General features: G+C 35.8%; 1 protein-coding gene across 4 annotated transcripts in view; it reads right to left on the bottom strand.

Annotated features, from left to right (window-relative positions):
• SYT14 (synaptotagmin 14) overlaps positions 1-23,711 on the bottom strand; it is a 210,311-nt gene that overhangs the window by 112,974 nt on the left and 73,626 nt on the right. For all 4 annotated transcript variants that reach the window (XM_038542053.1, XM_038542052.1, XM_038542054.1 and 1 more), the window contains one exon: positions 21,638-21,853. In XM_038542053.1, the coding sequence (XP_038397981.1) occupies positions 21,638-21,853 (216 nt within the window). The remainder of the gene's footprint in view (positions 1-21,637; positions 21,854-23,711) is intronic.

The raw sequence follows: 23,711 nt of genomic DNA, 5'->3' as shown, positions 1-23,711 counted from the left end.
CCACAGTGAATATCAAACAGGGCTTTCCCCGTAAGGTCAGAACAGGGCAGGGATGTTCACTCTCACCACTGCTATTCAATATAGTACTAGAGGTCCTAGCTTCAGCAATCAGACAACACAAAGAAATAAAAGGCATCCAAACAGGCAAAGAAAAAGTCAAACTCTCACTCTTCACAGATGCCATGAGACTCTATGTGGAAAACCCAAAGGAATCCACCCCAAAATTGCTAGAGATCATACAGAAATTCAGCATAATGGCAGGATATAAAACAATGCACAGAAATCAGGTACATTTCTATATACTAACAATGAGACAGAAGAAAAGAGAAATTAAGGGGTTGATCCCATTTACAATTGCACCAAAAACCATAAGATACTTAGGAATAAACCTAAGCAAAGAGGCAAAGTTTTCTGACTCAGAAAACTATAGAACACTTATGAAAGGAAATGAGGAAGACACAGAGAAATGGAAAAATGTTCCATGCTCATGGATTGGAAGAACAAATATTGTTAAAATGTCTAAGCTACCTCAAGTAATCTATACATTCAATGCAATCCCTATCAAAATACATCAGCTAATTTCACAGAGTTGGAACAAATAATCCTAAAATCCATATGGAACCAGAAAAGACCCTGAATAGCCAAAGGAATGTTGAAAAGGAAAACCAAAACCAGTGGCATCACAATTCTGTACTTCAAGCTATATCATAAAGCAGTAATCATCAAGACAGTATAGTCCTGGCACAAAAAAAGACACACAGATTAATGGAACAGAACAGAGAACCCAGAAATAGACCCTTAATTCTATGGCCAAAGCAGGGAAGACTATCCAATGGAAAAAAAGTCTCTTCAACAAATTGTGTTGGGAAAATTGGACAGCCACATGCAGAAGAATGAAACTGGACCATTTCCTTACACTATATACAAAAATAGACTCGAAGTGGATAAAAGACCTAAATGTGAGACAGGAATCAATCAAAATCCTAGAGGAGAACACAGAAAGCAACCTCTATGACCTTGGCCCAGCAACTTCTTGCTAGACATGTCTCCAAAGGCAAGGGAAGCAAAGACAAAAATGGATTATTGGGACTTCATCAAGATAAATAGCTTTGCACAGCAATGGAAACAGCTGGCAAAAAAACAAAAGACAATCCACAGAATGGGAGAAGATATTTGCAAGTGTCTTATCAGATAAAGGGCTAGTATCCAAAATCTATAAAGAACTTATCAAACTCAACACCCAAGGAACACATAATCTATCAAGAAATGGGCAGAAGATGTGAACAGACATTTCTCCAAAGAAGACATAAAAACGGCCAACAGACACATAAAAAAATGCTCAGCATCACTCGGCATCAAGTATATACAAATCAAAATCACAATGAGATACCATCTCACACCAGTCAGAATGGCTAATGTGAACAAGGCAGGAAATGACAGATGTTGGCGAGGATGTGAAGGGGAACCCTCCTACACTGTTGGTGGGAATATAAAACTGGTGCAGCCATTTTGGAAAACAGTATGAAGGTCCCTCAAAAAGTTGAAAATAGATCTACCCTACAACTGCAGTGCAACTGCACTACTGGGGATTTACCCTAAAGATACAAGGTAGTGATCCGAAGGGGCACCTGCACCCCAATGTTTATGGCAGCAATGTCCACAATATAAAAACTATGGAAAGAGCCCAGATGTCCATCGACAGATGAATGGATAAAGAAGATGTGGTCTATATATACAATGGAATACTACTTAGCCATCGAAACAATGAAATCTTGCCATTTGCAATGACGTGGATGGAATTAAAGGGTATTGTGCTAAGCAAAGTAAGTCAGAGAAAGACAATTATCATATGATCTCACTCATATGTAAAATTTAAGAAATAAGACACAGGATCATAGGGAAGAGAGGAAGAAATAAAACAAGAATATATCAGAGAGGGAGACAAACCATACATGACACGTAATCACGGGAAACTGAGGGTTGCTAGAGGATGGGGGGGAAGAATTCAGTAAGTCATTGTTAACAATTTGTCTGAAACAATGTTCCTAATGAATTTCAGTTTAGAATACAAATCAAGAAATTTGACTATATAAATGCAAAAGGATCCAAAAGTTAACATACATAGCAGATAAGTTAATCTGTTAAAATAAACTATATAGTTAATAATCTAATTCTAATTAAGTATGAAGAAAACAAAATAACATATAAAACTAGTCTTTCAAAGAAATTTGAGATTAATATTCTACAGAAAGTAGTCTGAAAGGTATTTCCTCCTTTCAAGAGGGTACCTTGGGACGCCTGGGTGGCACAGTGGGTTGATCGGCTGACTCTTATTTTCAGCTCAGCTCATGATCTCAGGGTTGTGAGATCAGCCTGAGTCGGGCTTCACGCACAGAGAGAAATCTGCTTGGGATTCTCACTGATTCTCCCCTCTGCCCCTTAACCCTGCACTCTCTCTTTCAAATAAATAAATAAACTTAAAAAAAAAAAAAAAAAAAAAAAGGTGTACCTTACCTAGATCTTACACAGAAGGAAGATCTCTATGACCTCACATAGAGTGATTTCCAAAATAATTAAGTGGCAAAAGGAAGATGCAAAAGAAAAAATATACGTATACACACAAAATACATACACACATATATAATATCCTACCTTTTATATAACAACAAAGGGGAAATAACAAAACACACACACTTCTTTTTGTAAAACAGAACACAGAAACAAAAAATATGAACCGAACATTTATTCCAAGTAGATAAATAACCACAGTAACTAGCATTCCCAATTCCTGAGCTATATAGTCAACCTATGCTTGCTGACCTATGTTTGTATTTTAAAATATCCGACATTCTCAATATATTTAACAATAAACCTAATGAAAATAATATTTACATTAAATATTTCAAATTAGGATTTATAGAAAAAAAGGTGAATACATAATAAAGGCAGAAAAACTATACCTAAAGCTGAAGAAAAATCTAAACAATTTTAAAATTTTTATTTGGCTACATTAATTCAATGCACATTCATAGGATACCTTTCTATGTGCTAATCTCTTCAACAGGTGCTAAGCAAACAAGGATGAATATGGCAAAGTACTTGTCACATTTACTCTTTTAATAAAAATTCCAAATCATAATAAATCCAAGGAGAAAGAATATTTATCTAAAATCTCGTTTAAAAAAAAAATAAAAATAAAATCTGGTTTAAAAGGACCATATACGGTGGATCTAAATTCATTAGAATCATCATTTATATTAATCAGTATAAGGCCACAGTAATATAAAATAAACATTTTATTAATTGATCAATTACAGAGGTAGAAAATATAGTGATTAAGAATAGGAGATCTGGGATCCCTGGGTGGCGCAGCGGTTTGGCGCCTGCCTTTGGCCCAGGGCGCGATCCTGGAGACCTGGGATCAAATTCCACGTTGGGCTCCCGGTGCATGGAGCCTGCTTCTCCCTCTGCCTGTGTCTCTGCCTCTCTCTCTCTCTGTGTGACTATCATAAATAAATAAAAATTTATTAAAAAAAAAAAAAGAATAGGAGATCTACGGATGCCTGGGTCACTCTGTGGTTGAGCATCTTTGCTCAGATCAGGTCATGATCCTGGGGTCCTTGGATCGAGTCCCACATCGAGCTCCCATCAGAGAGCCTGCTTCTCCCTCTGCCTATGTCTCTGCTTTTCTCCCTATGTCTCTCATGAATAAATAAAATCCTTAAAAAAAGAGAGAGAGAGAGAGATCTAGAATCAAGCTGCCTGGCCCAATCCTGGGCCCAAAGTAAATTGGGGATGGGGCGCCTGGGTGGCTCACTTGGTCAAGCGTCTAACTTGATTTTGGCTCATGATCTCCGGTTCTGGGACCCGCACATTGGGCTCCATGCTCAATGCAGAGTCCGCTTGAGGTTCTCTCCCCACCCCTGCCTCTTTCCCCCACTCATGTGCCCCCCTCTCATAAATAGATAAATAAAATCTTTTAAAAGAGTAAACTGAGAATGATAAAACTAACTTACAGGGATGTTGTAAAGATTAAATGTATTAATGGACATGAAAAGATTTTACTTACTGGCAACCACAAAGACTTGCATGAGAATGTTCATAGCAGCACTGTTTGTAATAGTCAAAAACTAGAAATGTGCTAATGTTCATCCATGGATCAATGGATAGGGAATAATGGTAAACCTATACAATGAAGTACAATTCAGTAATAAAAAGAAATCAATTACTGACAAATCTATATCCACAGATGAATGTCTAAGGTATCATACTGAGTGAAAGAAGCCATACACAAGACATACACACATGGCTCCATTTGTATATGTCCAGAACAGGCAAATTTATAGAAAGTAGGTTAGTGATTGCCTGAGACTGGGAGAATTGGGGCTCCTGTTAAGTGGGCATATGAGGTCTACTGGGGAATTAAATTAGTTTCCCAGAAATGACAGTGGTAGCTGTACCACTCAGGAAAGTTACTAAAGATCATTGAATTAACTATACACTAGATATGACTAAATTTTATCTGTAAAATAACGTCAAGAAAACTGTTTCACATTTTATATGTGAAAATAATGTTTTTCAGATAAATCAAGTAATTTCCTACTTTATATTATCTAACAAATAAAATATATAAATGATATATTTCCCCAAAACAAACAGAACATAAAATTTGCTACATATTTGAGAATCAAGATATGATTATTTTCTAAAGACTTAGAAGTTCTAAAATCATATGGAAAATGGTCTACCCAGAATAGAAACAAAATATAAAATATTTCCTTTTTAAAAACTTACCAAATCTAGTTTGTTTTAACATAACATGACTTAACTCATTTATTATTAATTTGATTTCAGATACAGAGCCCACTATTTATTATGGATAATGACATCTCCAAAATGCTATCAATGCTATTTTAATCTTAATTTTTTAAAACAGTTTTTGAGGTATAACAGATATATTAAAAACTGCACATATTTAGTGGATACAATTTGATGAGTTTGGACATATGAATACACCATGAAACTCACCACTGGCAAGGTAATAAATACTTTCACCATCTCCGAAAGTTTCCTTTTGCTCCCATCCCCTCCCTTTATTTGTGCTAAGACCATAACAGGAGATCTTTAAGACATTTTTATTAAGAGGGTAGATTTCATCCAAATGCTATTCTAAACCAAAGATCAGAAGATGAGAAATCGTGTTTCACTTGGTAAAAATCCTTCTTGTTTATTAATGTAACTTCACCATTACTTCAGAGATGTGAAATGGCCAGAGGAAGCTTTTTTCAAAGGCTTCACCTCAGAGGAAACAGTATTCCTTGTATTGCTCGTAGCATTATTCAGTCTTTAAAGTACACTTTATCTGAATGCAAAAAAAGAAAACCACACACAAACACATGCAGAATATGTCCTCCCTTAAAGTATACTAAACTTATAAATTTTAAAATGTGTTAATTTGAAATGTAAGGTTCTGAAGTAAATGAACTTCAAATTAACTGCATTCAAAGCACCTCATATATTTTTTATAGAAATCTAATTAATTTGGGAAAAGCATTTACTTTGTATTTAGCATTATTTTGAATAAACAGATCTTCATTTAACAAGGTTTTATAATACATTAGGAAAATATTTTGTAGACTAATTTACACTGATGAAATTAACTTCTACAATTTTTACTGTTATTAGAAGCTTTCAGTTGAATGTTGTGTAGCACTGAATGCTCTTATTATTTTAAAATCGAAATACATAAAAAATAAATATCAATAAGAAGATGCACTATTAGTAAGGGAATCACTTTCTGGAAATTCTAAGGAAGGGGAAAATTTTCAAGACACTTTTATCCTTCCTTAGAATGAATATGTCTGAGCAGCAGAATATCTTTAATATCAACACTATTAGATCTGGAAAGAATAAATCTATCACATTTGTTAGAAGCAGCACCCTGGGTAACTTTTAAAAGTGAAACAAAAGAATCCTAAGGCCTTGATCCACTAAAAGACCATCCCAAGCAATAGAAGATTTCTACAAAAGGATACAGTCCAGCAATAGCTTAAATGGGGGGTGGGGAGGGGATTGATGTGCAATTTCTAAAGGATCTAAAAACATTATCTTAAATTCCTTACAGATTCATATACTAAAATACAAAAGACTACTACAAATATTTCTGTCTTAATTAGCAACAGGAACCAAAGGAAAGGAAGCTACTGGAAGCCAAAGGAAATGAATGTATAAGAAAAATATAAGGATTTATGTAACATGATCCTAGAAATAATTGCAAAACTAAGCTTTAAAAAGGCATTAACCAGGACCCTTCCAGGGACCCAAAAGTAGAAGTCTATGCACCTCCTCTTCAGAACACTGAAACAACTAAGCACAACAGCAAGGGGAAGGTTGTGAAATACACACAGAACCACTGGGGGTCCAGCCCCAGAAATTAGAGAGAGTTCCCAGAGAAGGGAGAAGTGCTTTAAATTGAGAAGCAGAAACAAAGAGTATAAGGTTTTTGTTTTGTTTTGTTTTGTTTTGTTTTGTTTTTTTAAGCACACTACATGTCCACATTCCTTGTCAATATTTTCCTAATAAAAAAATCTGGAATAATCTATCAGGCAGGCAGATTTGATTGCAGTGTAATATATAATAAACAAGTATACCTAAAAGAGTCTCTGGTTTTATATACCATCTGTATACAATAATGATTCCCAAAATCATAATTTGTAGCTTGGACTGTTCCCCTAAGTAATCAGACTCATCCAGTGAATGATCAATGTGTTAAGTGGATATCTCAAAGTTGTCTGAATATGTGCACAAAATCCTTATTTCTTTCCTACTCTTTCTTATACTCCTAACTGATCATCCAAAGCCTCAGGAATCTACCCTGAATTTCTCAGTTTCTCTTACCCCCCACCCCCCCAATCTAAAACTTGTTGATATTCTTTCCAAAATATGTCTTAAATCTCCTACTTCTATCCTGTGCTACTTCTGCAGTTGAGAAAACTATGACATGCTGCTTGGATTACAGTAACAGCATCTTCCTATCAGCACAATTTCCCCTTTTGAAAAAAAAAAAAATCAAACATCTCTCTTTGTATAGTTAGGATAACAATACATAGTTTCCTCTGTTTCACTGTGCTTTTGGTTTTTAGAGAGTGTGTTTCCAAATTTAATTTCCTTATATTCATGTAAAATAAGGTTTGTCAGAGAAGTTCCTTCCATCCTTCCCTCGCAGATAACTATTTTTAGAAGTTCTTGTTTGCCTTCCATTGTTTTTAAACATAAGCAAATACAAACCTACTTCCTCTTTCTTAGATAAAAAAATCATAGAGAACACAAAATTTTCTGCACCTTGGTTTTTTTCCCCACTGAATATATGCTGGATATTTCTCAATAGAAGAGTAAATGTTAAGCATTCATATATTGCACATATCACCACCCTGCCCCCACACACATCTCCACACAAACACTCTTCTTTGGGAATTAATTTTTTGGTAAATTACAGGGCTTCACCTATTCCACCAATTATCAAACTATAATCAGTGATCAGCTCAGGGCTGACATTCAGCCATCCAGTACTGGTATGGTTTCAGTTTCCTCATTTAGAAGCTTCTTTGAGGCTGGCTAGTGCCTAAGCAAGGAGCTACCGCAAGTCCTCCACCTCCTGGGCACTGCAATAACTCAAGAGGGTTGACTGAAGGCCCCCTATTGGCTCCTTGGGTTAAAGCTGCCCTAGCACCCACCAGTGCTCAGGCCTTATCCTTACATGGGCTCACAGACACCACAGAAGGAGACAGCCTTGACACTGGCAGCCCAGTGGATGAATGCTCAAAGTCCATTTGGTCTAGCCAGGTTGTAGCTACCTGCTGCCTATCCACTTCCCTTCATGTTGCTCCTTAGAGTGACCACAGCCTCTACAGGACTGGGATATAAGGACTGCAGAGGAGTGGGTGGTAATGGAAGTCACCATAGGCACTGTCTTGGTGCTGTACCACAAGTGCTCCTCTAACAGCATGGACATCATGGAAGCCTGGAGATTTGAGACTGGGAAGATGCCCTGGAGAGGGAACCCCTTTTTGATACTCTGCTGAGTTTCACAAACTCACTGAACGTCCAGCTAACGTCAGCACCATCATATTAATTTTATCAATAAAAATGACAGTTATCATTTGTTCAGTGAATGACACTGTAATAAATAAATATTAGCTTATTTTGGTATTATCTATTATATTATCATCATGTCCATTTACCAGATAAGAAAATATTAGCACAGAGAGTCAGGAATCAAATGTAGGCAGCTCAACAACAGAGCCCAGGTTCACCACCACCCCCCCCTTTTTTTTTAACTTTCTCTTTCTCTTATCTATCCTGAAGGATTAAGTTTAACCTTATTAAATATGAAATTCCAATATTTTTTTGCTTTTGATGTTACCAGAGATGGTGAATATATAAAAACACCTGTCAGCATGGCAAGCTAGAAAACATTTTCATGTAATTGTTCAGTTCAGCAGAAGCTGATAAAGGATTCTGTATTGTAAACAATATCATTACTATTTGAGAAAGTTTCTAGTTATTGTCACTACAAGTCAACTAATGACTACAAATTGAATGGAAAAATAACTGGATGAGCTTGAAATAGTTCCCAATGTCAAATTATGGCTCAGAAAAGAGTATCATTTAGCTAGCAGTGGCAGCAAATCAAAGATCACAGCAGCAATTTCTAAAAATAATTAAATGATTTTGAAATCTCTAGAAGAGTTTGATAGTTTTTCCTACAACTTATATCCTTTGGCAACTAGTTTTATTATAGATAAACTTTAGCAAGAGAACAAATAAATATATTCAACTTAATTACTCCTTACTCATATATTAGTTAGATTATATATAGATATTATAGATAGATATTATATATTAGATTATCATACCAGTTTAATATTTTTAATACCACCTGAGTCTATAAAATGCCATCACAAATGTATAACCCCTTGAATTATTTACAGAATACAAAACACAAACATGCACAAATCACATCTAGACCTCTTATTAAAAGATGAAAAGAACTCCTTTGATCAGAGATTCAAGTCAGACTCTTGAATCAGAAACCAAAAATGCCAGAGAACATGGTAGAAAAGAAATCATTTTAAGATATTATTAAGAAAAATCATATCCATAGGAAAAATCAGCAACGGATTAAATATCAGTAACTAAAAAATGTTAAATAACTCTGGTGCGCCAATCCAATGATATATCGTACAATCCATATATGTGATGTTGTGAAATGCATATGCTGGCAAGAAAAGGTATATTTTTGAGTAGAACAAAAGCAGATTACAACACTGTGTAGGAAATCCATTTTAATTAAAAAATATGTATGCAAACAAAAATGTCCATGAAAGGATACAAAAATATAGAAACAATAGTATTCTCATGATGGGAATATGAGTAATTATTCTTTTTTTAAATTTATTTTATTTTATTATTTTTTTAGTAATTATTCCTTTTGTTGTCCATAAATTCTGATTTTTCTATCAGGAACATGCATTACTTACACATTAAAAACAGCAATAAAGAATTTATTTAGGTGTAAAAATTACATTAAAAAAAACTGATTTTCTCACAGAACATCATCCAAGGTTTCTCAGGAGAGAGTTCAGTGGATGGGCTCTGAGGACAGAGGACTGGTACTTGAATCCTGGCTCCCTCACATACTTGCTATCTAACCCTGGACAAGTTACCCTTACTGTGCTTCAGTGTCCTCTCTGGAAAATATGGACACCAACAAAACCTGTCTGTGTCTTAGGGTCACTGTGAAGGTTAAAAGACTTAATTTATGTAAAGTGCTCAGAATAGTGTTTACTCTATCATCATTCATTGTATTATAGCTCATGCGTCTATGGAACTGTAATTAACCTGTTATCAATGTAGGAGAAATACAGATTTTTTAACTTCAAAAATATTTTAATCCATCATCTTGAAAAAGGTATTCATTATGCTTAAATTTATACTTAAAGAAACATTTCCCAAGTTACCAGTGACCAAAATCCTTTAATGTTTTCCCCTTAACTAAAAAACAGGCACAATGAGTAAAAGATTGTGTAAACTGTAGAAGGCAAAGGACTTCATAACTATCTAGGCCTTAAATAACTACCATACTAATTCTCAAAATCCATTTAAATTATCTTAGTTTTAGTTGATGGCATTACTGAATACCTCGATGACTTAAATATAACCAAATTTTCTAAGAAAATATTTATCTTTATGAGTACATACCAAGAAAAGGGAAAAGATATGCCAAGGCATCAGAATACCTCTCAGCTTCTGAAGGTAATTTTTGACTCATTCATCAGAGATTTTAACATAATTTATTTTCTCACAGGCAGGAAGTCTCAAAATGAGAGCCCCACATCAAGATTGCTTACAGGAGAGATTTTTCAGAATTTTAAAATTAAAATAGAATCTCAATTTCATTTTACCAAAAAAACTGTTAACAAAGTTGTTACTCACCTCTTTGAAAACAGCTCAGTAATTATTTAACATGAATGAAGCAGAATATCTACATTCCATGGTGTGTAACCTGTACCACTGTATCTCTAAATTCACCTTTCATCGTCTCTCCCCATTGCCCAGTGTAAGTTTGCATCCATCAGGCCTCTTCCTTTTGCTTCTCAAAACCTAAAGCGTGATTCACATTTGCCCAAACATGGAGCAGACAGGAAATGGTCTTCTGATACTATCATGTAAACAATTTGGTTCATTCTTTCAGGGTCCTAACTGGTTTTTTCTCCCCTCTCTTAACTCTTATTCCAGCTCAAGTTACAGCAGAAACTGGAGAGAAAAAATATTTGAGTGATCTTATCTCATACTGTGATTCAATATCAAGGCAAACTCTTTTTTTCTTCTTTTTTTTTTTTTTTAAACAGAAAAGCATTAAAATTTCAGGAGTGTTGTGAACAAGTTTAGAGAATATGTAAATAAACAGTGCAGATGCTTAGTTAGGTCTGTATCATAAAAACAATGTGCAGGGTAAGAAACATAGAATCAATTTCTAATAATCACCTTCACACTAAAGCTTTTAATAAGAAACCAATAGCATCAATACATTCTTCAGTTCCAGTTTATTTTTTTTATAAATTTATTTTTTATTGGTGTTCAATTTGCCAACATATAGAATAACACCCAGTGCTCATCCCATCAAATGCCCCCCTCAGTGCTCGTCACCCAGTCACCCCCACCCCCCGCCCTCCTCCCCTTCTACCACCCCTAGTTCGTTTCCCAGAGTTAGGAGTCTCTCATGTTCTGTCTCTCTTTCTGATATTTCCCACTCATCTTTTCTCCTTTCCCATTTCCAGTGTCCATTTATAAGTATTCTCTTCCTCAGTGATAGATTTTTTTTTTACTGAGCAGTATATGGAGTCAGTATCACTTATAAAATAAAGTGAAAGAAGGATATATGAGGAGTTAACATCATAAACATTTATGATTTCATGTTTTAACAATGATTACATTTTCCTTTTCAACTTTTTTTTTTTTTGGAAAGACAATGACTGATAATTTAGAAACTTCTAACTGTCAAGAATCTTCCTACTGGTCCACAAATTACATTAATTGACAATAATTATCTCTTTAAGATATAAATCCACCAAAGAAAATTACTTAATGGCTTTAATCAGATGTTATGCATGAGGAAATGGGAGGAAAAGGGTATTTAACAGTAGAAGACTCAGTCTCTGGTCTTAAGAAGTTGAGGACTAAGGAATGATTTTAATTTTACTCAGCATATTCTGTTAACTGATATTTCTTGACTTCCTTTCACTCACTGTCTACTTCACTCCCTTTTTCCCCAAGGAAAAAGGACCATTAATTACATCTTCAATAAGCCTCGATAAAACCATTTATGTAAGTTTAAAAACACACAAAAATATACTTTCTATGAGCAGCTAACATGTTTATAAAGTATGAAAACAAAGACTGGAAGGATATATACCAAACTTGTAATAAAGGTTGCTTCTGGGAATGAGGGAAAGGATCAAGAGAAGGAAACATTTAATTTTCTAACAGGTTAAATTTTTGAAGGAAAATGTATTACATATTACTGTATAAATTGTTTTAAATTACAGCCATAGAAAATTCTGGAAAGAAGAATGCTAAAAGATGAATGGTGGTTGATTGTGAGTGGTATGAACATGAGTGAATGTCATTAACTTCTTTGTAATTTGTTGAAGTGTCTGCCAGTCCATTGCAAGGTAAGGTGTAGCTTTTTATTAACCAATAAACTGGTTAATGCTACTGGAGATGCTCATATTTACAAAAGCTGCTTTCATACTGTACCTGGAACTATACTTGAGTATCATACTGGTGGTAGTGGTATCTTTAAGTACTGCTGAGACTGTTACAAAGACTTAAAATATTAGATGGGGCTTCCTAAGTCTAAATCAAAGGTCTACAGTTAAGATTCCTGCCAAGACGTGAAAAAATAACAATAAAACTAAAGTGTGACACTGCACATGTGGCAAGCCACCTGGGCTGGCCCTTCTGCTATTGCTGTGGTGTCCTTAATCTGATCAGATCTGAAGGTGACTGGGTACTAGTTCTGGATTCCTGTATCCCAGATGGAATACTTCCCATGAGAACCAACTCCTAACATCTCTCCTCTTATCTAAGTGAACTCTAACACGAGTCCACCATGGAAAAGCTTTGTAGTATCTCAATAAGCCCCTGCTGGCTTTTCTTGGAAGAAGGCTAGAGGTAAAATGACAAGTCACTGGTTTTCCCCCAAACCTTCTGTATTGGGTTTGAGGATAAGAAATCCACACATCAGATCTAGGGTCTTACTGCCTGCCCTGTACAGCTTGCAGAAGGGCTGCCCAAGGCTTGGGTTACGTACAGCTGGCACGAGTACTGCTTCATCTTGGAGCCCCAGACCAAAACCCTGGATCCTTCCCAATGATAGGATTCCTTCTCTCCCTAGAGGCCATAGGCTTCACAAAATTCTCTCAGAACAATGGGACACTATTTTTTGGAAGAAAAAAAAAAAAGTTTCTTTATCCTTATACCAGGTAGGAGAGCACCTGACATGGTGTGTTATAGTGGTCAGGCACCTGAGCTCTGGAAGCAACTGAACCTGTGTTTGCACCCCAGCTGTTGGAGCGGTTGTAAACGAGGGCATGCTAACTTGCCCCCCTCCCCCAAGCTGCTGGTTTTCTCAAAACTGGAATACTAATTAATTAGATAATAAGTAACAAAATAAAAAGATTTCTGCAGAGATAAAATTAAATATTCTACATGAAGACTTTAGCAGCGCCTAAAAGACAATAAAAATAAATGTTACAACAGTCACAATAATGACTAGAGGGCTCCTTCCTCTTAAGGCCTACCCACTGTACTGTCATCCAGAACTCCACTCCCCTCTAATGCAGTGAGGGTCTTCTCCAGGCTCTAGACTTGATAGGCATGTTAGGCACCGTCTTTAGAAGTAGCTTCAAGTTTCTATTATACCATCTAAGGATATTATCTCACACGCTGGAGTACAAATGGACTCGTGCCTCCCTCGTTAGGGACAGTTTCCTATGAGATCTACTTCATTGGTAAGCTTGAGTTGACAGTGAGTACAGATATTCCCGTCACTGCTGCCCTCGGGCAATAAGATTCCTCCTGTCAGTTCATTTCTGACTCTATGTCATGCTCCCCAAATCTGAGACTGTGCTCCTATGGGCTTTGCTAACAGAAGCCTGTAGAGAAAGTGTCAGGCCTTCATAATGGCCAGATTGCTGTGAGCATTATTCCTCTACTTAGCAGACGTGCCTCAACCCCTAGCAAGAGATGCAGCCTATGTTCAGTTCATAGTGCATCTCTTATCTATTCACTTAGTTACCGAATGCCTCTCTTTTAAAAATTTATTTTTAAGTATAGTTGATGTGTAACACACACACACACACACACACACACACACACTTTTTGGGGAGAGAATGAGAGCGCCTCATGAGCAGGGTAGGGGAGAGGCAGAGGGAGAAGGAGAAAGAGAATCCTAAGCAGGTTCCATGCTCAATGTGGAGCCGACCTCAAGACTCTGAGATCGTGACCTGAGCTAAAATCAAGAGTTGGATGCTAGGACGCCTGGGTGGCTCAGCAACTGAGTGTTTGCCTTTGGCTCAGGGCATGATCCTGGTCCCAGGATCGAGTCCCACACTGGGCTTCCTGGGAGGAGCCTGCTTCTCCCTCTGCCTGTGTCTCTGCCTCTCTCTGTGTGTCTCTCATGAGTAAATAAATAAACTCTTCCAAAAAAAAAAAAAAAAAGAGTCAGATGCTTAACTAACTGAGCCACCCCAGATGCCTGGATGTACAATATATTATATTAAGTTTCAGGTGTATAACACAGTGAGTTAACAATCCTATTCATTACGTAATGCTTACCACAGGAAGTGTGGTTACCATGTGTCATCATATGAAGTGATTACATTACTGACTATATTCCCAATGCTGTACTTTTCATCCCTGTGACTTACTTATTTTATAACTGGAAGTCTGTACTTCTTAATCCCCTTTACCTATTTCATCCATCCCCCTATCCACTTCCCCTCTGGTAATTACTAGGTTTGTTTTTTTCATATTTATGATCCTATTTTTCTTTTATGTTGTCATTTTTTCGTTTGTCGGAATAATTCGTTTTAAAAGTGTCAACCTGTTCTCTGGTTACAAACACTTACAGCTTCTGTTTTACCACTAATGAATTTTATAATCTTAGTAAAATCACATGTCTCTGGGTTTCAGTTTTGTATTGTAATCAATCAAAGATATCTTTAACGACTATCACTTAATTTCTATCATTCTAGCTAACTACTACCAGACAAGTACTCAGACAAAAAAGAAATGTGAAGGATCAATAGTTTCACCATGGAAAACACAGAAATTCCACCAATTCATTTCAGGATTGGAAATGTATAAACACAGGTGCTCAGGGCCTTGTGTATGGTTGTGCAGTTTGTGCACTGCAAAAATTTTCCTGAGGGTTTGCCAAATCTTACAACTGGAAGAAGGGATGCCTTTTCCTCTTATGTAGATGCTAACCACTCATGATGCAATGTTTGCACAAAGGCAATACCTTTTTCTAACCTGTCTACACAGCAGGCTGTACCTTTACCTGAACTGCACAAAGACATCTCATCTTATAGGTCAATGGTGGCCTGCAAAAGTAGCACTATAAATGAACACTACAGTACTGTGAGTGACTGATCTCATCACATAAAAAGATCTCCAAAACACAAAGATGCAGAAGTCTTTAAGATCAATTTCTCTTCAAACTGGTCATACTTAAAGCTACACACACACACACACACACACACACACACACACACACTTCTTCAGAGAAAAAAATGTACATAAACAATTCCTGAAATCAAAGAAAAAGTTTACCAAGAATCTCAACAAACCATTAATATATATAACTTTCAGTGTTCTAAGACATTAAGCATTTTTGTGGCAAAGACATCTGGAAAAAAGAATTTTTTTATGCTTGCTTTCTCCACAAAGAAATTGTGAATAGTGATAGAATAATCTTTATAAAGCAGTTAAAATGCATCTAACGTATACACAATTTATCATTATTAGGTAGTATTTTAAAGGTAACATTTAAATAAAATGTACAAATCAATATGTTTTAATGCCCCTAATTTTAAGATAACATCAAAATTAATAGCAGGAAGCTTGCAGAGTAGCCATAAGAAAGAGAATGACAGGTGTGTGTATGTATGGTCCACATATCCTAAGAAATAGTGATGCCGGAAATTATTTCACATACTATTTTTAATTAACTCACCCCAAAATAACAACATTATGATTTAGTTATATAGCTATGCCACAATATGTAAAAATAGCTTGCAATCTCTATAGTGAACTAAGAATGAAAAGCTATAAAAAATAGACATTCTAATAATTTTACACTGAATTTGCTCTAGATCTTTAATTGGCTTCTCTTTTCTAATATAGAAATGGAAAGCACTAATTAGCATGAATGGAATTTCAGAGGTTAGTCTATATTTACCAACTCTTAAACAAGATATCCACAGCCTACCACTTAAGTCTGAGGCCTTTTAAAAATAAAACAGGATTATCAGAAAATGTCTTTAATTTTAAGAACAACACAGTAAAAATACAGTTAAAACTGTGAACAAAGGAAACTGGATATATTATTTTAATGTTTATTTTTCCTGGAAAAATTTCTTACAGATATCATTCCCTTTTGTAATTCACAAAACTGGAAGATTAATATGGCCACCTAGAGGAGAAAACATGATAACAAATATGCCACCACATTTTCTTACTTTTTTCTAGAGTATCTGTATTTCAGATTTATAGTATATAAACTGTTCTAAAGGACTCACCTGAAGAGGTTAAAACAGAAGCTAAAACAACATTCATTTTGCAGTGGACATGACAAATATAGTTTTTATAACCTACCATGTAACCTTTGGTTAAAAATTACCTACTCAATCTAAAAATCTCTTCTCATTTCTGTAAAATGGGGATAATCTTATCTACCACGATAATTTGCAATGAAGACTAAATAGTATGGTATATACAGAAACTAAGAGTCAGGAACACAGTAGGAGCTCAATATGGTAGTTCTTACTACCTGGTCAGAAAGTTCTGCATTGTTCTCTCCTAGCCCTAACCAGGCCCTCCCTGACCCTCTCTAATTTTACAGATACTTTCAGTATTGGCTGTTTCAAAGCTTCTCTACTAGAATTATTCAATATTGAGAAATGAACTAATGGCTCCTTAACAGCGCTAATGAGGTAACAGTATGTCATGTAAAAAATGTATGTTTAAGGGGACACCTGGGTGTCTCAGTGGTTAAGTGTCTGCCTTCATCTCAGGGAGTGATCCTGGGGTCCTGGGATCAAGTCCCACATTGGGCTCCCCACAGGGAGCCTGCTTCTCCCTCTGCCTGTGTCTTGGCCTCTCTCTCTCTGTGTCTCTCATGAATAAATAAATAAAATCTTTTAAAAAAATGTACATTTAAGAATATTTTTCCTCTACATTTGTAATTCCCTTTAGTTACCCTCAATCTATGTATCAGTTAACTTTGATCTTATAAACTTAACAGAATAATATGCAGAACAAAAGGAAACATAACCTACCATATCTATCCCTTTACATCTTACCTCAGAAAAATGAACCAAATCCTACCAAGAGAACTACACTCAGCAGTCCTCTTAGGTGGCCAGCCATGAAGTGAACAGTGTCTCTGTTGAGTTAGCCACACAGAGGAACAACCACCTGCTGGAGGCTCAAATGTGTATTTGAAACCAAATCCATCTCCTTCCCAAATATATGCCAGAGGACGGTTACCACTGTTGGGCTGGAGGGAGAAGGTGAACACTATGGTTACAACCCCCTTCCACTACCTCTCTTCCTCAATTCTGCAAGTTGAAAAGGAAAAAGTAGTTTGTAAGAAAGTGTGGGCAGCAAATGTAGGCTTTCTGATCACTTATTCTCTTCTTAACAACATTCGATCTAATTTGTTATTTTAAGCAGCTAGATTTTTAATTGAACATTAGTGACCAACTGCTATTGAAGAAGGGGGCTTGTTTGAATTCTTATCCTCCCCAATCTACAGGCAGCATTCAAAATTCTCCTTCCACGGCTGATAAAATACAATATTCTCCTGATTCTCCATTTTATTGCCTTTACTTTCTCCTCTCTGTTGAAGTGACACTCTTAATTCTCCTGTTAAAGGAGGTGATTCCTATTAAAGGAAATGGTTCTCTAATCTTTTCTCTCCATACATCCTCCTTCAACAGTTAAATCTATGCCCATGATTTCTACTTTCTTAGCATGCATCATCTGAGAACCTCTTTTTCTCCCTAAACCCATTCATGATTTCAAACTCCATGGTCATTTCCAACTGCTTAAATGTCCTGCTTCATTATATCTATAAAACCACTTCTATGTCCCACCCCCAAGCCCGTACTTCCAAAAGAAGACATCCTTCTCTGCACTTTCTATTTATATTCATGACCTCATCATTCTCCTAGTCACACATGCTAGGACCCAGTGTCATCTTTGACCCTCCCTTCTTTCTAACATTCCAAATACATTCAGCTCCTAAATCTGATAAACTCTACCTCTATAATGTCTCTCCTATCCTACTGTATTTCTCTTACCACTATTGTAATTCAGATATTTACCATTTTCCACACAAACTACTCCAAAGACTCCATAATTGGTGTCTTTCTCTATAGTCTTCTTATTTTTAAGTTAATCTTTCTAGGCACATCCCTGATCATGATTCCTTGGTGAAAAACTTCCAGCGAGTTCTTACTGGCTAACAAATTAAATCCAATTGTCAGGGAGGTACTCCAGACTTTAGACTTATATCTTTCTTTCAATTTTGCTTCCTATTCTTTTTTTTTTTTTTTTTTTTTTTTTTTTTTGCTTCCTATTCTTGTCTCTGTCTCCACCCACCCACCCATCCATCCATCCATCCATCCATGTTGGAGCCAAATGGACTTCACTTTGTACTTTGGGGTTTGAAGTTCCATCTAAAATACCTCTACTTAGTCCTTTCACCAACTTCATACCCATTCTTTAAAGTTAAATTTAAATGCCATTTTCTCTAAAGTACTCTCACAACTTTTGCAACAGATGATATTTACTCCTTTCCTCAAAACTTTTTAGAACTTTATATATACTTCTGCTTCTTTGTATGTGGGCATGTTAAAAATTTATTAACACTTGAAACTGCTTTTACCTAAGACCTTAAGAGCTCTGAAATCTCCCCCTCCAATCAAATTCTCCTTTCTTCCCCTACTCCCACTAAAACTATTTTGAGCTCAAAGAGACTTTGACTTTTCAATAAGCAATAACCTATGATACAGAACTATTCTCCTAGTCTATTGTTTTCTTACATTAACACTTGGTCATCTCTCCATCTTAAATCCCAATTACAGCATTTTAATAATAAGGATATCCATCTCCACCTGGACGTTTCAGACATTTCTGATTTAGCATGATGGAAACTAAATTATTTCCTCCCACACAAACTTACTTCTCTAATGCTCTATGAACTAATTAAAAACCTTGGTTCTTCACTCACTGCACACATTCGATCATTCAAGATATACTGAGACCATCCTTAAATCCACAAACTCTGTGTTCCCCAAACTCACTGCCAATGAAGATCTCATCACTGTTTATCTCACTGGTCCTTTCTAATTCCAAAAGTCCTACTTTCAATCCATTTTCTGTTACAACAGTTAAATAATCTTATTTTTTTTATGGTTAAAGAGTTTTTATTTAAATCTTCCTTAAATACATTTCTAAAAGTGCACATTGTTCAGCTGAAAAACTTTCCAGGACTGTATTATTTCCTATAATACAATAAGCTCCCAAGCATGGCATTCAATCCTATTACCTGCCCATTCTCCAAACAGATCCTGACTTAAAGATACTAAAATATATTCTCATTTACTCTCATGCAGTCACTATTCCATGGCTGTTGAAATAGTTTACTTAAGTCCAGTTTACCACTCTGTGAAGACTACAGTAAATTTCCCCACCTCCCAAACAAGAACTGAGGCACTTCCTCTGTATGTCTACGGCACTTTGTTCATGAAACTAAAAGACCTCTTATCATATGATATTACACATATAGTCAAATGGTCCTCCTCCTCTAGTCTGTGGGCTCTCTGAAACAACTTTGTTTTATTTATCTTTACATCCACAGTATACAGTATGGCACATAAAAAGCTTTCGACAAATGTTTATGAAATAAATCTAATTTCAGAATGCTGAAAATCAATCTATCCTCGGTATCTTATCAATTAATTTAGAGTAGAAATGGTAGGAAAGTAGAGATAGATCCTAAATATACAGGTAAAATGAAAACAGAAGGTGACTCCAGGACATTTGCACCAGTTCCAGAGCTTAGGGCAAGAACACAAGAGCCGCTGAGGCTATGTTTCTCTCCTCATCACTTCTCGCCCAGATAATAGAGCCATGCTAGAAAAAGAGAACTATGGGGAAGCAATCAAGACAGCACAGAAGTCCAGGGAGTGAGGGAGATGAAGCAGTGAGGAGGAAAAAAATAAAAATTCTAAACTTAAGCTGTGAAAAGGGAAGCATCTAGGGACACAAACGACAAATGCAGGACTTGCTCATGACTGCTGTTCACTCTCATCACCAGCACTGCTCTCACTACCCTCAGCTATAGTTACCATTTACTGGTCACTTACCCACAGGGGCCAGAACTCTGCTGAAAACTGCCACCTATACCACTTAATGTTCATGACAATCCTATTAGCAAGGTATTATCCACATATTAGAGATGATGAAACAAACCTAAAAACTAATAACTATACTGCCCAAAGTCTGTAGCTATTAAGTGTTAGGTCGCAGAGCCAGAATGTGAACAAAGATCAGGTTTAAAACCCATTCTCTTTCGGTTTTACTATTCATGAGCCAGGAGTGTAAGAGGTATACATATGTGGGCACTGGCTTTACTGCTTTACATTACTCAGTTATCTTGGTAAGCACATGTTTGATTTTCTCTAGTACGAGTAAGGTATTTTTGAGGGTAGAGTTTAATATTTTTTATTTCTTCCCTTGTATTTCATAATGAGCTTTCTATATAGTAATACTCAGCATTTGACTAACTTATTATAAATTGTGTTCTAGTAGAAATAAAAAGAAGGTACATCAACCATTAGCTAGCATTAAGGTGAATTAAAAAAAAAAAGATGATTTAGCTCCTTTGACAACTCTACATGCTGGTGTAAGACTTTAATCAATAGTAATAGGCCCTTAAATACAAACCACAGCTATAAAACTAAGGACAGTTTGCATTTGATGTAATAATAAAAATCCCAAGATATATTGCTCTTTTCTTCATATCTGAGTATAAGGATAATAATTACTAGGAGTACTCATACATTGTATCAAGCATGTGAGCAACCTACTGAAAATGTGGAAATAAATATGCTCTAATTAATGGCAATTTACTTCCCTTATAGAAAAATGTAAAAACATGTCAGAGTGGACGTGTATCTTCCACAAAGGTTGAGTTTTATACCAATGTCAGTACATGAAGCAAAAATCAATTAGAGACAAAATAATCCTTGAAAATTCCTTAGGTCATCCTTAAAGCAAAATATAATACAGTAGCAGCTCTCAATCCACCTTGGACACTTTTCCCCCTACGCAGACCAGATCACCATTTCTTCTGCTTGTGTGCCACATCCAGTATTTGACTTCTGTTTAGGGGCCACACTGAATGAAAAAGCACACACTGACACACCAGACTGACATTCAACACTATAAATACTTAGATTCTGTGAGTTCCTATGCCAGGTATTTAGAGCCTGATTTCATGTGAGAACAGCAAATTCACACCTTCTGCCTCATGCTTACACTGTGTAAAGAGAAACAGAATTATTTAAATATTTAAATTATTTGGTGTTTTGCTTTTAGGTGTTTTGGGTTTGGGCTTCAGTCCAAAGATCTAAATTTCAATAAACTATATTCACAGAATTGTGACCCTGTTTATCTCGTGTTCACCATGCAGCCACAGATGCCTAGAATTTTAGGCACAAGTAATCTAATACCATAGTGTGTGATCTAAAAAAAAAATAAAGTAAGTAACCTGTGTTACCTTCATCTATCGATGCTTCGCTACTGTAGCCATCATACTCCGCTGACAGAGGACTGTATTTTTGTCTTGTTTCCCAAGCATAGTTCTTTTGTCTCGAGTCGGCCAATGGTAGTCTGGAATTGTGTGTTCTAGACAAGGCTTCATGATATTTACCCAGTGCTTCATCTTCACTTTCAGAGGATGAACCATGCTCATCTTTGTCCATGTAGGAATTATCTATTTGGAATGACAGGGAGAGCAAATCAAAATTTTAAGACAATAGTGTATAATGATTTTGATACACACACACATAGGTACACAAAGAGATAGATGTCACATTTTTCCATATACACATGAATATACATACACAATAAATAAGTGTATTTAAATAAGTATAATTTTTTTATTTAAGAAGCCTGAAACTTTATATTTTCATATTTTTAATAGAAAAAGATAAATTTGTATATTCTAATTATAAAAAATGTTAATCTCAGGGATTTTCCAATCATGTTACAGATCAAGGAAATAACAGAACTCACCACCTTACACAATTTTTTTAAAGGATCAGTAGCACACAAAGAGACTTAGAAGTATTGCCAGTACATATGGCCCTGATTCAAATAATTCATGTTACTAGAGACATTGTGGTTATCATCTGGGTCCAAATTTTCAAGAATGATCATGCTTTGTGCTAGGAGTAGAACAGAGAAATGAGCAGACATATACTATTGGTGGAATTATCACTGGTACAACTCTTACAGAGATCAATTCAGCAATACATAACAAACTCTTAAATCTGCACATTCTGTGATTCATTTCTAGGAATTTACCAATCACATTTCTAAGAATTCGGCCTAAGAATTAACAGGTGAGCAAAGATATATAGTTCAGACAATTCACTGCATTGCGTTAAACAGCAATAGAAAACAAAAATAAAATACAATCTAAAGGTCCGTCACTGGGCCTTGGTTGAGTACATGATGATGTATCTATGCAATGATGTAGTATACAGTCACTGCAAATGAGGAGGTGAACTTACAGGTACTCACAGGGTAGAAAAACTACAACATCATGGTGAGAGAAAAGAGAAAGTTATAAAACAGAAGGTGTGCCTATATTCTCATTTAAGCACACACAGACACACTCCCACATGCAATACACAAAGACACATACAGTGTATGTTCATATGCACATATGAAAATATGTGAAAGGATATAAGCTTATTTTCTGTGAAAGGGGGAATTACTAAGAAAATTTTACTTAAGTATAACCAAATTTAAAATAAATTTTTCAGGACATATAAAACTTGTATTACTCTTAAAATAATAGTTAACTAGTATAATAACAACAACGAGTTGCTACCTTTTTCAAGAAAAAATTCTGAAACTGCACTATGTTGAGGTTCATTTAAACTAAGATGCAAAAAAAAAATAAAATAAAATAAACTAAGATGCAACCTTCTTAGAATGATAAACAACCCTGAAAGATACAGAAACCACAGCACGTAGACTTTGTTAGTTCAGTCTAGATACTTTTCTCTTTATAAACATTTGAGATCATCTATACTAAAGGGATCAAGGTTTGAAATTCAGGTGAGAAGACACAGAATAAGTAATTTTAAAATATGGTAGAGAAATGGTCTATTTCGAGTCAGAAGTAAAGGAAGCTTGGATGTCACTAGTCTAAATCTTCCTTTTTAATTCAGTAAGAGAAAGCCATGAAAGGGTCAAACTGTGACCAGTGTCATATTCTGCACTTCCCAATATGCAGTCACTAGCCACATGTAGCTATTCAATTTAAAATAATGTATTTTAAAACCCAGTTTCCCCAGTGCTACCAGCCACATTTCAAGTGCTCAATAAGTGTGTGTGGCTACTGGTTACCATGTGGGCTATATGAAGCTTTTCAATCATTGCAGAAAGTGCTGTTAGATAGTAGTCTGGTCTAGAACCTGGACAGGTCTGGTGTAGAACCTGGGCATGCTGACTCCCAGCTGAGAGCTCTTAGCACTTTGTGGGCTACCATGGTGGTGGTCTCTAAGAATCAGGAGAGCTCTGAGAAGGGTAATTAGAAATTCTGCTGTCACACTTCGTCT

This window comes from Canis lupus, chromosome 7, assembly GCF_011100685.1.
Source record: "Canis lupus familiaris isolate Mischka breed German Shepherd chromosome 7, alternate assembly UU_Cfam_GSD_1.0, whole genome shotgun sequence".
NCBI lineage: Eukaryota > Metazoa > Chordata > Mammalia > Carnivora > Canidae > Canis > Canis lupus.
This window is presented reverse-complemented; position numbering and strand designations above follow the sequence as displayed.